The 17614-nt window shown below is 42.0% G+C and overlaps 1 protein-coding gene across 2 annotated transcripts in view; it reads left to right on the forward strand.

The window, feature by feature from the left end:
- The window catches only part of LOC138296819 (zinc finger protein 318-like), a 326727-nt gene extending 320331 nt beyond the window's left edge, over positions 1 to 6396 (forward strand). The window contains exon 6 of one of the 2 annotated variants that reach the window (XM_069236273.1): positions 4949 to 6396. In XM_069236273.1, the coding sequence (XP_069092374.1) occupies positions 4949 to 5253 (305 nt within the window). In that variant the 3' untranslated portion in view covers positions 5254 to 6396. The remainder of the gene's footprint in view (positions 1 to 4948) is intronic. The other variant, XM_069236274.1, reaches the window with a different exon arrangement.
- The last annotated feature ends 11218 nt before the right edge of the window (positions 6397 to 17614 follow it).

Here is a 17614-nt window from a genome sequence, read left to right on the forward strand (position 1 = left end):
GGCGTTATGGCGGGCCTTTACGCTGAGCTAACAAATCATCTCTACTCACAACCCCTCCTTGAACGTTTACGTTTAAAATGGCAGGATAGACTTGGGTCAACCTAGACGGAAGAACAACATACTAGAAGCCCTTGACAGGGGAGTACGCGAAGCCCGACTGAAATTCTGCCTATTTAAAGTTCTACAAGATTGGTACTGGACCCCCGTTAAACTTTTCAGGGCAGGACTGCTAACACATGCAAAATGTTGGAGATGTATAGAACCCCACTGCGATCTACTCCACATCCTATGTCACAGCCCGGCGATACAGCCCCTATGGGATGCAGTACGCCATACCCTGCTGGATGTTATCCAGATTCCAAATCCGACCCCTCCAACACTTATTCTCCTGCATGACATACGCCTGTTTCCCTTCCTAATACGTGCCCAAAAAAGGTTACTACACACTGCACTTGCCACGGCCAAAATGTGTGTGCTCCGGCACTGAAGGGCTAGTACTGCCCCCACGCCGACAGAATGGATGATTGCCATGTATCAAACAGCCACCCATGAACGAGTGATCTATAACTTACAGGACCAAACAGCGTAATTTGAGGAAGTCTGGCGTCCATTTTTGATAGTCATAAAGCAGCTGGCGGAGGGCCAGTGACCAACGGTTTGAGAGAAATAATGACCCCCTTACAACACATCATACCTTACTTCCTTATACCTTCCCCCCCTGTTCTTTCCCTCTCTTATGTGGCTGCTCACCCCACTCTCTCTCCCCTTCCTCCACTTTCCAGTTGTTCAACCTAGATAATCACATTAGACTCTGGATTGAATAAGCAGACATCTTCTCCCGGTCCCGCCACATAACCTATTCCAGGACACCAATACACGCAAGAAGAACACATAACTTAAAAAGGACTTTGTAATAACAAACAAGTTGCTATGGACGGCCTCATCACTCCCTCTTCTATACAATCTCTTCTCGGGATTACCCCCCAACAGAGGCAGGAACCCTTACTCTCACCTTATTCTATACCTCAAAAAGAAAAGGCCCAAACCCTAAACTGACTGCCCCCGAATGAGAAGCCACGTCGGACGGAGAATTATGGTTGACAGGGGGACAATAACCCCCCCTCATCTATACATCCAATAGCCCTCACACCCAGCAATCCCTCCCCCACCCCACGTTCCTCTTTTCTCTCTATCTTCCACCACTCTTAATTCATAAGACACCCCTATTTATCATTCTTCTGCTGTAAAATTACCATCTCACTTACTGGGCCAGAAATTACTGTCAGATTATAATCGTGTATGTATCTATTACAGAAATATTTAATGTGAAAAAGAAAAAGCTGTGAAAATACTCTCTATATATTTGTACTGCTTTATACCTTTAATAAATAAAATTAAAAAAATGGAAAAATGTATCAAAATGCCAAGTAGTATGCTTTCAGGGGAATAAATCCCATAAAAAAAAAAAATAATTATATGGTCGGTGGGGCAGCAGAGTCTGGAGAGGGTGAGGTGAAATTTTATTTAAAAAAAATCGAAAAATGTATCAAAATGCCAAGTAGTATGCTTTCAGGGGAATAAATCCCATAAAAAAAAAAAAAATTATATGGTCGGTGGGGCAGCAGAGTCTGGAGAGGGTGAGGTGAAATTTTATTGTTTTTGGGGAAAAATCCTGACCTGTTCCCTTAGTGACCGAGACCACATATGTAAGAATAGTAGTAAGGCTTTGTCTCAATCTCAAGGGATAGTAGCCTTTTATAAAGCAGCGGGCCGGTGGAATTTCTCGTACCTAGTAACGGTCTATCAACCAAAAATTCCGTCTTCTATCCTGTATGCCATCGAGCGAATCAACATCTCGAAATGGGAGTATCTGAATAAAATTGAAGGCCGGATTTTAAGAAGCCTAGCTGCCTGTAATAACTCAGTTTCTGTGGCAGCTTTAAGGTTAGAATTTGGTTTTCAGAGTATCTATATACATATATCTATTAAGACGTTTCCTCATCTTGTTGAGATTTAACCAATTACCTTTGAGAGATGTAACTGCTAAGTGGGATGGTTCCTCAAATATTTGTCATCTTTGCCAGCTAGGGATACAAAACTTTATGCATGTGCTACTTGTTTGCCCATCCTTAGATGAGTTTATGGAAAAAGTGGTTGAAACCGTTGTGTGAAAATCAACATATGTTCTTATGATGGGGTATTGAAATTCATGTATTGTCCTCCGGATAAAATGTTCTGTTTTAGGATGTTTACATTTTTGTAAGGCCTTTTAAAAAAATTTATCGACTTCAGCACCCGCTTGGTAGTTATAAATTAGTCACAATTTTGAAGGTTTTGGTGTTCTTATGTTAGGGATGTATGATAAGCCCTTTGGTCTGGGTGCAGGCATCAACTCTCCTGTTAATTGGTATTTTATTCTCTATTTTTAAAAATTGGTTATTTATCAAATAGTGTTCTTATGTAAATACTGTATAATTAACTTATAAATGTTGGGTTGTGGCCTGATTACTTCGTACTGAAATACTGTTTCATGTCTTTGTCTTTTAAATAGTACTAATGATGGGTGTGTATTTATTTGATATGGACTGCATTTAAAAAAAATATATATCTTTTATATCTTTTGTTTCAATTTTGGGTGAACATGTAGGCCTCTGTAGCGTTCCAAATCGTGAAATAAATAAATTGAATTGAATACCGTTTGATATGCAAATATTACTTGGGTTTAGATGAATGACTATATTTGTACATGCTATGCGTTTTGATGTGAGCTGTCCTGTGTGCTATGAATGTATCATGCTTTGAAATTACAAATACAATTTATTTTTAAAAAAAGTTTGTGGATCCAGTCTGATGCCTGGGGAATATTCAAAACATGAAGAATCTGTGGTAGTAATGTAGTTACCAAAGGTAGGTAAGTTGATTGTGTAGTGCAACGAGAGACCTAAAGACTTGACCCCTGAAAAGCTGTAAGATTTTATATTAATTGCTGTGAGGATTATAGTTCTGTGAGAAGTAGCATCTGTTTGCCTTTAGGAATAGCTTTTCTAATACATCTTCTGTTCTCCTGTAGATAAGTCAACTCTACAACATCTCTTCTAATGATTGGTGTACCTCCCACCTCTCTTCTAATGATTGTTGTAGTTATTTAGGATTTTTTTAAGTGCTATTGGTTACACCGCTTTCCGTTCTGTTTTTGGAGTGGGGCATTCAGACATTACAAATATCGTGAGATAGGTGAAATTGTTATAAAACTGGCACATTGCTTAAGGCGGTGGCAGTTCTCTACTCCCATGCATGACAGTACTCTGGAAGCACCTAGCCACAGAGACAAGTAAATAATAGTTTTCTTCCATTTGAATTGTAATGTAATTCTAGAACGCTAATATCTGGGAAAATATGGTATTTGTTAGGAAAAGCTTTACTAAAGGGATGTCATTTTTTTTCTTCTACAGTACTCTTTGGTAGCACCCATATTGCTGAAAAGAAGTGTCAGTTTTGAAGTGTCTGAACTTGCTAAAATTCAACATTGACCAGATAAAACAGCTGTACATGTATTCGTCCAACACATCAGTTTAATATTGAACCAGTAGCTGTCCATGGTTGAATTTTGCGGTGAAATCGCCCTCCTTAGACATCTCGGACTTTAGCAGTCAGTACTCAGTCATCTCCTATTCCGTGCAAAAATCTAGGCGAGGGCGCATCTCAGTATCCCGAACACTGATTAAAATAGTATATGGAACGATTGCCGTGCCTTATTCCTCTTTCAACAACCTGGCCTTAAATTTCTAAACAAGCATTCATTGCCACCATTCAGACAACCTCTGCACACTGCTGCAGCAGCTCAAAGAAGGAACTGACTTGATGTGACGAGTACTAATTAGTTACTCAGAGAGCTTACGGCTACTTATAATTAGCCATCTGTTTGCTCTGGTTATAATAGAAAGTGTTCAGAAAGCGCTAGCTTTAACTAGCAGCTTCCGCTCATTACTCACACCCTCTGTGCAAACTCCCTGGAACTCTTGTTTCAAACCACACCAAAAGAGGCTATGTCCAGGTTATGGCAACTTCAGTTTTTGAATACTTTAAAACAATTACTTTCCAGTTCGTCACGGTACTTGCTACCATCCCCACCCGAAGACTGTATCCAAGCGCTGACACTTTACTGGCTTTATGGCTAAGTTCACTATTGATATCTATCTAGAATAGTAACCTTCAGGTGCAGTGATAGTCTGCTATGCTGCTGCAAAACTTGAAGCACATCTAAGATTCTGCAATCACACTAGACATCTCACCATTGGATCAGCATCACTGTTTAGTTTCGAATATTTGTACAACACACAAAAAGAAAAGCCCTGCGTACAAGACAAAAAGAACACTACTTGTCTAGTGAACACACTGATCACAACTCCTCACCCAGAGACTACTCGAACTGAAGCTGGCCACCCCACACCATCTCCCACCCTCTTCTCTTTCCTAGTACAGCATCCAGCTGATGCGCTTTATGTGAAACGTTGTTTCCTCCTGCCATATCTCACACCTAGTCCTCCACTCCTCTGTACTTTGTAACCTGTGGTGAGATTGTTGGCTCTGCATAAGGTGTGTCGCTCTGGTTGTGCGCAAGGGATTTTGTAGGCTTGGGTTAATGTTCACTGTACTCTGTAGCTCCTTAACGGAATCGAGCTTTTCAGTTTGAGAAACAGTGCAGCAGTTACATGGGTAGTCAGTCGAAACCAGTTAAAAATGTGTGTACAGTGCCACTTCAAAAGTGGCAAAGATATCAGCCTACTGACAGTTTGTTGCGCTCAATAAGTGTACATTTTATCCCTATGAAATATTTAATATAAGAATTTGTCAAATATGAATTTACCTGCCGTCAGTCATACTAAATCTTAGCAGGCATTCAGGTGTGCATTATTTTCTTTTTATTTCATCTTCCTTGTTTATTTAGGTGAGATTCTTCAGAATAAAGGCCAGCAAAACAAATTCCACACTAATCCTCTTCTGACCCAGGCAAAAAGAATTGAGGATGAGTTGGTGGCATTGTGCAAAGCAGCAGCAGATGCAGATGAGCAGCAGGCTTCACTGAAAAAAGTTGCAAAGATCCTGGGCCTTAATATTTCAGAAAAATCAAACCCACCTGCACAAACCCAGAAGACTGCGGAGAAACAAGGCATGGGCAGCAACACAGTGAAATCAAGTGTCCCTGTGGAGCCGAAGGCACAGACTCAGGTTGGTACTGCTACCTCATCGTGAGGTTAGAAGGGCATTTAGCAATAAAGTGCCCACACATTTTCAAAGAGCTTAGTAAAGACCTATCAAAGATTCTGTTCGTTTTAATTCCCTACACTTTTAAGACTTCTAAGGTGATTTAACCAGTAAATAAAGCATGGCAGAAAGCGTACACCCTTCTTTGATCCTCCATGACCATAATCCCGCCACATATCCCGGTCTGTTGAGTTCCCCTTTTGAGCACAAACCATTCAACCACCAGTTTATTTGCAGTGCGGTATAATTTCTTCTTACTTCAACCTCATTCATCCAGCATTTTTTTTTGCCTCCAGCATGTGTACATATAGAGTAGGTTTGAAACTTTTACCACATCTGAGCTCTGCCTATTATAAACAGCTATTGCTATTTAATTGTTGATAGCTGCACAAGTTTGAGTGTGTAATCTCACAGTCTCTGTGGAAGTAACCATGGATAACAGCGTAAACAATAATCGGGAGTGGATCATTGAGTGCCTAATCTTACTGCTACAAATGAATGATCTGATCAGAAGCGCCCATCATTTGAATTAAATGTATCCTTACACTTCACTGCAAGAATCTCTCTTAAAGGATGTTTTCACATCTTGCAACAGTCCTTTGGATCACCACCTCAGGATTTCTACCAGCAAAGCTTAAAATGCCATTAAATGTGCTTCTTTCCTTGGGCTGAAGCCTGCTTCCCTGCTGCTTAGCGCATATTTGAAGGTCTATTCGTTTACAGTGGGATATTCACTCCACTGGCAATTTCTACTCCTGGAACAAGGCAACTCTCCATTACGTCAGCAGCCTTCACTGGACATGACTACAGTCTTCCAGAGGACTCAGTTGATATTCTGCCCTATTTTCTGATCTGTGTTCCTTTTAAGAAGTTATTCTATGCACCAATGTCCGTCTCATTTGCATGTGTGTGTGTGACAAAAACAGTAGTTTATGGAGGGTCAGAAAGGGGAACGCTGTACACTGCAACTGAAGTAAGTTGAGTCATATTAGTCTGTATCATAACTACCTTATTGTGAATTGCATATTTGTACTTGCCATGCTTTTGTAGTCTTTATTTTGATCTGCAGTTTTAGGGGGAAAACGCAAAACTGTATCAACACCTGAAAAATAAAGTCCTTTCAAAGTGTCATTGTGTATACTTTTGTGACCACTGTGGCGTTTGAGAGCATTTGTTAAGTTAGTATATGCATGTGTGTTCCAAGTGGGAAGTCTTCTGTATGTTGGTACCACACGGGATTAGTTTGTTATGTATGAAGATGACCGAAGTTGTTTGTATATTTATTTTGGGTGCTTGTCTACTTTTATAGTGAGTGTACACGTTGAATGTATGCATCTGATCAAGCTAAAAGAGGACATTCATAAACTTTGCATGAGGGCTTAAGACCCCTCACATGAGAAAATCATGTCTGTGTAGGACCTCTGGGCTGGTGTTTTTTTTGCTCTGGGATTGCACCCTTGTAATGTCATGTACTGCCAGAATAATTTATGGTGTATGCTTAGTTCATCTTGTTGGAAATTGTCTATTGAAGTGGTGAACTCAGGTTGCAATGTGCCTATTGTGATTGTCGTTTAAAAAGATGCAGTCTCATTAGCTGCACAGACCACTTTAGGCAATTTTGTATTGATGATGTGCTTTCTTGGAGTTTACTTGGTTACCTGGCAACATTGTGTGTATAGAGTGCCAAGAGGTCACTAGTAATATTGAAGTTGAATTTGATAACCAATTATTCCCTTTAGTCACTTGACTTCATCAATTGTGAAGTAAAACAATCAATACTTACCACGAAAAGCCCTTGTAATTAGAAAGACAAATCAGAGTAGATGAATGATGCACTGTTACCAGCATGTAATCTGGTGATTGGGTGGCAAAAACAAAACATATTGAGTGGTTACCTTCATGATATTTTTTCACAGAAGGCCTATTTATTTACTATCTATCATAGACATCCTTATCCAGGCTCTCCTAGCTTATAATATTGTCTTTTGACTGAGGGCAGGTTTAGATGAGGGGTGGTAATGCTTTCCTGTGTCGGGGAACGAGTAATGGATAAATCAGAATCAGAATGGCACATTGAGTTGTTTTGATCTGACCAGCAGGTTCAAGTTAGTGGAGCATACTTTCTTGGTGGGTGTGTAGTAGGTCAGCATATCAGACAAGTAGCCTGTGGAACTGCCAACAACGACCTTGGAATCCATTTTCAACAGCATATGGAGGCCGTTTTTTAAGGTGGCAGCTACCCAACTTTATAGTTAAGGGGAGTGGGAGAAAGTATCTAGGCAAGAATAACAAGATTCTGATAGTGAGCTAAAGTACTTTGTCTAGTTAAACTGCCGGCATTCCACTGTTCCTTTATTGCATGCGGAGTTGCCGTTGCCAGAATAAAGCCTGACCCGTCCAGTACAGGTCACTTTGATATGACTTAACTTAAAAAAGACACCCAGGTGACTCAAAATGCAGTAATGGGTTTTGTAGAGCAGTGTGTCTTCTCTTTTGTGCACTTTAGAATGGAGACAGAAAGGCAGAAAATAGTTTAGAAAAAAGGAAGGATAGGATTGAGTGCAATTGGATAGGGTAAGTTACTGTATTTGATATTTTTCTGTCAAAACCCCTGATCTGTGTTCTCTTAATTTTAAGACATAGGTCAATTTTCAGACAGTAAATGAGCTACATAGTTCTGTTTGCTCCTCTAATTTTGACTGAGTATTCCAGGGTCTAAGACCCATAAGGATAAGTCTCCGTGTTTCATCCTCATGAAGGATTGTTAATTACATGACTAAGCAGACTTAGAGAAAATATCTCCAGTTGGAACATAAAGCAATGTCTGTTTCCACAGCTATTCAAGACTTTTGCCACAGTGTCAATTAATGATGATGCACAAGACTTTGAATTTGATCGTAACATTTACCGGGTGCAAATTGGGTGATTTATGAGCGAGTTGTAACTTTAGGTGCAGTCTGGCTGCTTGGTTCTGAAGTCTTTTGAGTTTGGTAATGAGATTCTCTGTGAGACCAGAATAGGTATTCCAGGATTTCAGGCACACCAGGACAAGAACTTGCAATAGCTCAGCTCCTTGGTTGGTGTGAATAAATTGGAGGATTGTTTGAAGCAAGAGATGCATGGTCTGACTGAGGAAATAAAACTCTCCCCAGATCTCTTGCTTTTGGTGTGGTGGCCGGGGGGCAGAGGTGTGGGAAGAGCCCCAACTCAAAACTCTAAATCCTATTTAGTGATTTGTGTACAGTGTTACAGATACTTAGAATCTTAATTTTGGCACTGTTCATGCACATAAATCTCTCCTTCACCCAGGAGAAAACATGACTAATCTAAAGGGGATATTGATTGGATTGCTTAGACTGTTTGCAAGGCAGAAGGGGACTTTTATGTCACTGTACATTTGGAAATTCATCTTGTCCTGCTCAAAGAGCACTGCCAGGGGATTTACCTGGATACACTAAACACAAGAGATGTTCCTTAATTAATGCCTTCAGACATAGGGCGAGTAGGTGATTTGATAGACCATGTTCAAACTGTATGGCTTTGTTTGATGAGAAATTAATGGATTTGTTGTAATGCAGGAGCAGATAGGTCTTCCTCATGTTCTAGCCTTTTCAACAGGACTTGGTGGTCACCAGTGTTGGATGCGTCGAACAGATTAGAGGGATAGAGCTTTTCCTTATTTTGGCTACATGTTTTTAGTGCAGCTCATATCTGAGTCAAGACTGATTTTCGTGGTAGACGTGGTTTAGTTCCAAATAGTCTGAGTTCTCGTCACCTTACTTTCAATGATTTTGGTGAAGAAGGGGAATTCGGAAATGCCCAGTAGTTGTGTAGTGTTTCCAGATCAACAGACTGTTTTCAGAAGAGATTGATCATAGCAGGTTTAAGTAGGCTAGGACTATTCATGTGTGAATGGGATGCATTGATCATGTGTTCTAAGTATGTAACAAGACTACGGAAGAATGTCCTGGGAAGAATAGGCTAGATCTCATTTTCTGAGCTCTTCTACTGGAATCTCGAGCTCCAATAATCTAATATAATCTCGGACCTAGTGTAGGAGAATTTTCAAGCTGAACTGTTTCCACTTCACTGTGCTTTCAGGCATTAGCCAAAAATCCTTTGGTCTGTCCCCCTTATCAAGTTGGTAACCTACACCTTTTGCAAGATATTTATCTTCTAATTATGTGGACAATAGCATATTGAGCTGCTCATGTTTTCTCCCTATTCTGCTTTTGCCTACCAGTAAATATTTAAAGCAGTAAAGAATCGTTGACAGAATAATGGTCAAGCAGAGATATTGCCAACGGCAGGCCACTTACACTTCACTCTCTTTAAGTGGTTTTGAATCACCTTCATCCAACAGAAGTATTCAATCAGTGTATTTGTAAAGCGCGCTACCACCCGCGAGGGTCTCAAGGCCTTGGTGGGGCAGTGCTGCTACTGCTCAAATAGCCAGGTCTTGAGCCGCTTTCTGAAAGTCTGCAGGTCTTCGGTCTGTTGTAGGGGCAGGGGAAGGTTGTTCCAGGTCTTGGCGGCGAGGTGGGAGAAGGATCTGCCTCCTCCTGTAGAGTCTCTTCGGATGCGGGGGACGGTGGCGAGGGCGGCTGAGCGGAGTTGGCGGGACGGGGTGTAGAAGTTGAGTCGTCTGTTGAGGTAGGCTGGGCTGGTGTTGTGGAGCGCCTTGTGTGTGTGGGTGAGGAGCTTGAAGATTATCCTTTTGTTGAAGGGAAGCCAGTGTAGGTTTCTCAGAAAGGGAGTGATGTGGCGGTGGGCATCGAGGATCAGGTGTGCGGAGGCGTTTTGTATGCGTTGCAGTTGTTTGAGGAGTTTGGCCGGGGCGCCTGCGTAGAGGGCGTTTCCATAGTCAAGTTTGCAGCTGACGAGGGCTTGGGTGACTGTTCTTGTATCTGTGGGGATCCATCTGTAGATCTTGCGAAGCATGCGGAGGGTGTTGAAGCAGGATGAGGAGACAGCGCTGACTTGCTTGGTCATGGAGAGTGTTGAGTCAAGGATGACGCCCAGGTTGCGTGCTTGGATGGTGAGTGTTGGGGGTGTTCCTAGAGCGGTCGGCCACCAGGAGTCGTCCCAGGCTGAGGGGTTGGTGCCGAGGATGAGGACCTCCTGTCTTATCTGAGTTCAACTTCAGTTTGCTGTTCCTCATCCATTCGGCGATAGCCTTCATTCCATTGTGGAGGTTGGATTTGGCAGTGAGGAGGTCCTTGGTGAGGGAGAGGATCAGTTGAGTGTCGGCGTAGGAGATGATGTTGAGGTTGTGTATTGAAGTATTGAAATCTGTACTCCAAAAGATTAAAGGGGCATATATTTAAATGTATTATGTCCTTTTCTTTTCACTGTGAGAAAGGTTATCTATCCTATCATACACTATTTTTATGCTGTAGCATTGAGGGTGCTTAAGTTGCAACGTTCCCTTCCTCATAATTCAGAAGAAATCCTTTCGTATAGGTGTGCTAGATTGCACTTTTCCTCTGTCAGATGGTTTGAATGAGCAAACACTAGAGAAACACCTTAACCTCCTGGTCGGAAGTATATCCGTATTATTTAGTTACAAAACAGTGTTCTATAAGTCAAAGACAGTGGAAAGCTATTCTGCTGGAAATAAAAGCAATTGACTGATAAAGATTTGTACGCATATAATGCACACAACAAAAGTGGGGTGGATGCCTAAATCTCGGCCAATGTAATGCTTCTAGATTCTTATGCCTCTACATATAATTTGCACTGTATTGAGGCTAAATGGTGCTCCTGACAAATGTATGCTTACTGATGTTCGTTATTAGTTGTGTCCTAAAGAAATACTTCAAATTCACATATCTAGTGTTGCCATTATGAAGGCATTTCACTGCTCGTTTGTTTCTTCTGTTATGATTCTGTCCTTAGTGAGATTTATATGGTAACTGCTAACGAAGGAAAGCCCCTTTTTCGGTCTTCCTTGGGAGTGCAGCTGTTTGCTCAACTTATTTCTACCTGTTCTCTAAGATATACATAGAGTGGACTTTGGCTCTTCCCAGAGAAGGTGTATTCTCTCACCCCATGATAATCGTCGTTTGCATCATTCCACCTCCAATGAAAGTATTGTATTGTAGTTTATGATGGACTATTTTACATTACAAACACATATCGAATCATCACATGCTTGATTCTTTTATCTTTTTGTTCCATTGGATATAGAAAACCTTACTCTTTTTTTTTTTTTATTATTCTTTTTTTTTAAAACTCTTGAAGGCTTTTAAATGCTTTAGTCTGGGCTCAGAATGCAAGCCAGATCATTTGGCTTACCTGTTCTTGATTTGAACAGTATACATCATATGTACTCAGAAGGATGATTGTCATATTGACATTAGTTGTACTGAGTTATATTTACAGTGTCACACAGTTATACGTCTGACAATCGTTATTTTTAAAGTTAGTATATTTCCACATTATCTAGGCAGCCTTTGAGTCCCCTAAAAATAATTTGAACATCACCAGGGCATCTCTTAACATTCAGGTGATGTGAATTTTGACAGTGTACATTGATTCTACAGTCAGACGTAATGTTTTTAGTCTTATTGCCAGACTACACCAGGGCCTTTCATTCCAAAGGAAGTCGTGCATAAGTATGACAAAGTGTGTAACTCTTACAAGTCATGGATCAACAAAGGCATGCATGCCTAGATACTATATCCAGATCTGTCTTGCAGCCATATTGTTCCCAGAAAACAATGTGTTTACTAGGGCCAACTGCAGTTGATGTCATCAGTTCTCCTCCTATGCCACATGTTCAATACCTTAAAATTGTGTCCCAGGCCCTTTGAAATTCCTCTATCAAATCTTTCTAAGTGATTTCTCTATTCAGCGTGTCACTTACGTGTAATCGATTAATGCTTCTAGACTGGTGAGCATGGAACGTGGAGGTCTGGAATTCTGTTCCAGATTTGGCATTTGACCTAAAATCATGTGGTTTGAGTAAAATCACTTTAATATCCTCCACTTTTTCAAGTTTGCATACTCCTTTTCAATTGATGAGATTTCATTTTCTGAGTGTAGCATTCACTGTAACAAAAATATGGCTAACCAAACTGCTGGTAAAGTCTACCTGATGCTTGAATTATTCAGTAGTTGCCTATCCCCTAATTGAAGACCATACACAATTCTGGTGATAAGGTAGTAGGCTGCTCTATAATGCAAGCAAGAGTATAAGAGATCATTGAGCTTTCATGCTGTGCCTAGACCTAAAAGATGGTCATCAAATATATACTACTTTTTCTCCATGGTAGCTTCAAACCCTAAGTTGCGTCATATGTAAGGTCACTGAAACAGTCTACAGTTGGCACATTCCGACTATCCTTGCTCCCGCTCTGCTGGATTCCTTTTAAAAGTGGGATTTCCAGGGTCCTCTGTCTGGCTTTTATGAATCCACAAGATAAATACCACAGTATTTATTGCTGAAATTATCTTGTGTGCATATTTGAACATTAATATCTGTTGTCCATTTGCTGTTTAAAATTCTCATACCAAGTGCAAATCTATAAAGGCCTCAAAATTCAGAAGAGGAAAGTGAACATTAAAGATCATAGATGTAGATCCCTTTAGGAGATCTACATTAATAATGAGTAGTCCTACCCATGTACCATATTCCGGGGCACTTATTCCGATAATAAGAATCTCTGTGTTCCATCTTCGTCCTTTCTTCAGTAAGGTCCATATTCTCTTATTCTGATGGATACATCTACCTGTGGATTCTTCACCTTTTGAATACTCCCAACGCACCAGCATTAGACGGAAATGTTTTCTTTCTAGCTTTCCACGTTGACAAGGATGTCGCAATGGAATGGCTCCACACTTGACTCCGTCTGACGTCATCTGAGCCATAAGAAGTCCTCACCGGCGTGCTAATGTCAGTACCCTTTTTTTCGTGCCTTCAATGCTAACTGTTTTTCTGCCTCTCCCGGTGGTTACACTGTGTCGAGGGAAATTCTTTGAGTATTTCTCCGTGCAAAAATGTCTCAGTCGTCGGACATGGTAGAGAGTGTAGAGTTTATATGTATGTCACTGACCAGCATGAAAATTGCCTTTGGTGCCTGAGTTATGACCATGATGTCAGGGGATGCTCTACTTGTCGGAGTATGAATCTGAAGGCACTGAAGGAAAGGGAGACTGAAATGTTCCTGGCAAAGGCTAAAAAAGAGAAGCAGGGCTGAAGAAGATCCAGGCCACAAGAGAAGTCGTCATCACACAAGTCTTCAAGGTCCTACAAGAAGCGGCGCCGCCACAGCTCTTGGCGTCGCTGATCCTGAGATACTAGCCCTCGGTCTTTGTCACCGGCTTCCCAGTCTCAGCACCATTCGACCTGGGTGGTGAGTCTCACCTTATCTCCTTCACAACGAAGTCGCCTGAGATGTCACCGGTGCCGACTTTGGTTGAGATCTCTGCGTCGCCCATTAGTCCTGTGGCCTGGTTCTCTCATGTTAGTCCACATGAACAGGAGGTTGAAGAGCAGGATTCAAATTAGGCTCATCCTCCACAGGGATATCCCACCATTCCAGCCCAAGGGATGGACCCATCTGAATTCTTAAATGCTTAAAAAGCATTTGCAAGAGGGCAATGGGCCCCTGCTGGTGTGCCTACGTGCCCCACGTGTCCTTTGGCCTTTAACCTGGGAGGTATTTCCGTGCCATATAGGTAGGCACAATTCATGGCTTTTCTGCCCACAACTCCATATTAGTGGACTGCACCAGCGCAGGAAAAGACACCTCTTCCTTCGGAGATTCTGACATCACATAAATTGATCCAACATTGAGTCATTCTAGTCATTCTGCTCATGCTCGGAATAATATCACAGCGCTGACTCTTCCTTCAGTGGCATGCAACAGGCATTCTCGACATTGGCACCCTCACTATTTATGCCACAGCTGGAATCCAGATTGAGATCTAGGAGGGAAGCCTTGAGGCTTTTGAAGGAACAGCAATATTTAGAAGAGCAGCAAGAGCTTGAGGAAGGAGAGATCCCTCTGCCTTCTTATGACTTTGAAGGGATTGAGGTGGCAAGTGGGCAGGGCACCTTTCCTGAGTGGGAGTTACTGGGGATATTCCTCCTCTGGAGGTTACTTCATATCATGGAGTAACCAGGAAGGCAGCTGAAATGTTGGACTTGCCACTGGCCATGGCTGAGTGGAAGTCTAACATTCTTACTGAGGTGCTCCACTCATCCTCTGCTGCGTTGGTACCCCTGCTGCCTTCTAATGATGCTTTGTTGGAGCCATTCCTGGATCTGTGGCAGAAGCCTGTGACTACTCTTGTTTCAAGTCCTTGTCGGAAGGTACAGAGCTGCGCCACGTGACCTGCAGTTTGAGCCAGCATCTGTCCCCTGAAAGCCTGGCGGTGCAGGCTTCTTGTACTTCGAAGGAGGCTACTGGTTCCTTTTCTTCGACTCCAGCTGTCGGGGAATCAAAGCGTATGGAAGAAACTGCTAGAAATACATTTTCCTCATGGAAGCATGTCATTGACATCAGTAAATGCTACATATGTGTTGGGCAGATATATCCATGCACTGATGGAGTCTGCCAAGGAGGTTGTTCCCAAAATGCCACAGGATGGCCAAGAAGATTTTTAAGAGCTGTTCCAGGATAGTCAAGTGGCAGTGAGACAGGTTATCCCTTCGGGCCTGGATACGGCAAACAGTGTTGCCAGAGCCATGGGGACATCAATTGTGACCATAAGGCATGGATGGCTTAGCGGGGGTCGGGGTCCTCACCTGATGTCCAGTCCACTTTAATGGATCTTCCCTTTGACAGATCCAGGTTGTTTGGAGAAAAGGCAGACTCAGCCTTAAAAAGATTTAAGTAAAGTCACTGCCAGAACCAAGTTTTTGGGGCTTGGCAGCAGCTCTTCTTTTCATGGGAGGCAGTACTTCCAAGGTAAGCAGTCTGCCAACCACCTCTATAAATCCTACATAGGTTGTGGGAGACCTAGGCAGTGTTCTGCTATTTATCAGCCTTCGTCCTCCTGCACTTCATCCCCCGTTGGACACCCTGCAGGAAAGCAGCCCTAGTTCTCTCCCTTTACGGGAGCATGTGTTGCCCATAGGGAGGAGGATAATTCTGTCAGTCACCAGATCCTCGGGGTATGTGCACGTTCCCAAGACATGTAAGCTACAGGATGAATTTGCCAGTGTCTTTGCTTCGTTGTGACAAGACTGCACCTATTGCCACATCTGAAGCATCAGATTCCACTATGAAGGGACGATCCGCATCTGGATGAGTCAGGACTGGGGCAGTGGAAAATGCTTCCTTCAAAGTTGAAAAGCCTTGGTCAGCTTCTGGGGACCATACAATTTTCTTTCTTTCTTAATAGTTTAGTGATTGGGGCCACTGTATGGGAGAAGTGATTTTATGAACCTCCGGTAAAAATGTGCAAACCCCAGGAAACATTGTACATCACAAACAGTCTTTGGGGTGGGCCAATCAGATACAGCTTTTACTTTTTCTGCCATCACCATACCTTGAGGGGTAAGGATAACCCCTAAAAACTCGACTGTAGTAACATGAAACTCACACTTGGTTAGTTTGCAATATAAATGGTGCTTTCGAAGGGCTGCAAGAATTTTCTTGACATGTTGTACATGTTAATTTTCATTGTCAGAGTAGAACAAAATGTCATCGATGTAGACCATGGAAAATATGTCGAGATACTTTTGAAGAACGTCATTCAAGAAAAATTGAAATGCTGCTGGAGCATTACACAGACCAAAAGGCATGACTGTATATTCAAAGAGGCCATATCTTGTCTTGAATGCTGTTTTCCATTTGTCACCCTCTCTCATTCTGACCAAGTGATAAGCACCTCGGAGATAAAGTTTCGTGTAGATTTTAGCTTTCTTTACTTGTTCCAGCAAGACCGGGATTAGGGGCAAGGGATATTTATTCTTGATGGTGACTTTGTTCAAACCCCTATAGTTGATACAAGTTCGAAGATCTCCATTCGCTTTTGGAACAAAAAACAAAGGAGAGGCTGCAGGAGACTTAGAAGGGCGGATGAAACCATTCTCCAAGAATTGATCTAGATACTTTCATAAATGTTGATTTTCATGTTCTGACAGGGTGTATACACAACAGTTGGGGAGTATCGCACCTGGGATTAGATCAATTTGACAGTCATAAGGTCTATGAGGAGGCAAGTTTTCTGCTTCTTTCTCATCGAATACATCTTCATAGGATGAATACTGTTTGGGCAATTTAACTTATTTCTCCACTGCAGTGGCTATGTAAGAGTTGCAAACTTTTGGTACTTGAGACTTCTGGAGGCATTGTTCTTTACATAGCGCGGATGAGAACACGGCCTTTCGTTCTGCCCAATTAATATCAGGATTGTGATGAGTTAACCAGGGTAAGCCAAGGATAATTCCATACTTGGGAGCATGGATCACGTCAAGGATGAATTTCTCTTTGTTTATTTCTTTGGTTCTTACCCTCACAGATCACTGACAAGGGGACAGTCTGAAGAGTTACCGGACCTCCAGTCAAGAGTTTTCCATCTACTGCTGGTATGATTTCTAGAGTCTTCTTCTCAATACATGGGATCCCCCATGCGCGAACCAATTGGGTGTCAACAAAGTTCCCGGTAGCCCCAGAATCTACTTGGGCCTTATTGAAATAGGTCTTTTTCTTTACTTGAACTTTTATGCCCAGCTTGAGATGTCTAGATTGTGAAGGGTCCACGGTGACACCCAAGAGCAACCCTTCTTTACATCTTGGGTGTTTTAGTTTTCCGACTCGACTTGTGCATTGGCTGCAACTTACAGGACCTCATTTGCTCTTTGGTTTGATTGGACATTCTTTGGCAAAATGACCCTTGCGCCCACAATAAAGACATTGCCCATTCTTTCTACGTAGGTTCTTTTCGTCTTTGGTCAATGGTCTCCTGATTGTTCCAAGTTCCATAGGTTCTGGCGTCATTTCTTTCTGAGTTCTTGAGTCTCTATTATCGTGAACACGCCAGGAATATTTTTCAGTCTTTTTGCGTGTTCCCCTTCGTTCTGTTAAATGATGATCCAGTCTCAAAACGAGGTTTATCAGGTCTTGACAGTCTGTAGGCTGCGGGTGTATTTAAGCTAGAATATCTTTTAGCTCCTGTTTGAGTCCCTTGTAGAACAAGGCCGCTTGCTTTTCTTCAGGCCAGGATGTCTCGGCTACCAGCCGGTTAAAGTTGACTAAATATGACACTAAATCCTAATTACCTTGTCATAAGTCTAATAATTCACGATCTGCCGACAATGTTACAGTTCTACGATCAAATACTCGTTCAAACTGACGAACAAAATTTCTCCAGTTGTAAAGCAGGGGACTGTCTT

The sequence above is a fragment of the Pleurodeles waltl genome, chromosome 5, assembly GCF_031143425.1.
Source record: "Pleurodeles waltl isolate 20211129_DDA chromosome 5, aPleWal1.hap1.20221129, whole genome shotgun sequence".
Classification (NCBI taxonomy): domain Eukaryota; kingdom Metazoa; phylum Chordata; class Amphibia; order Caudata; family Salamandridae; genus Pleurodeles; species Pleurodeles waltl.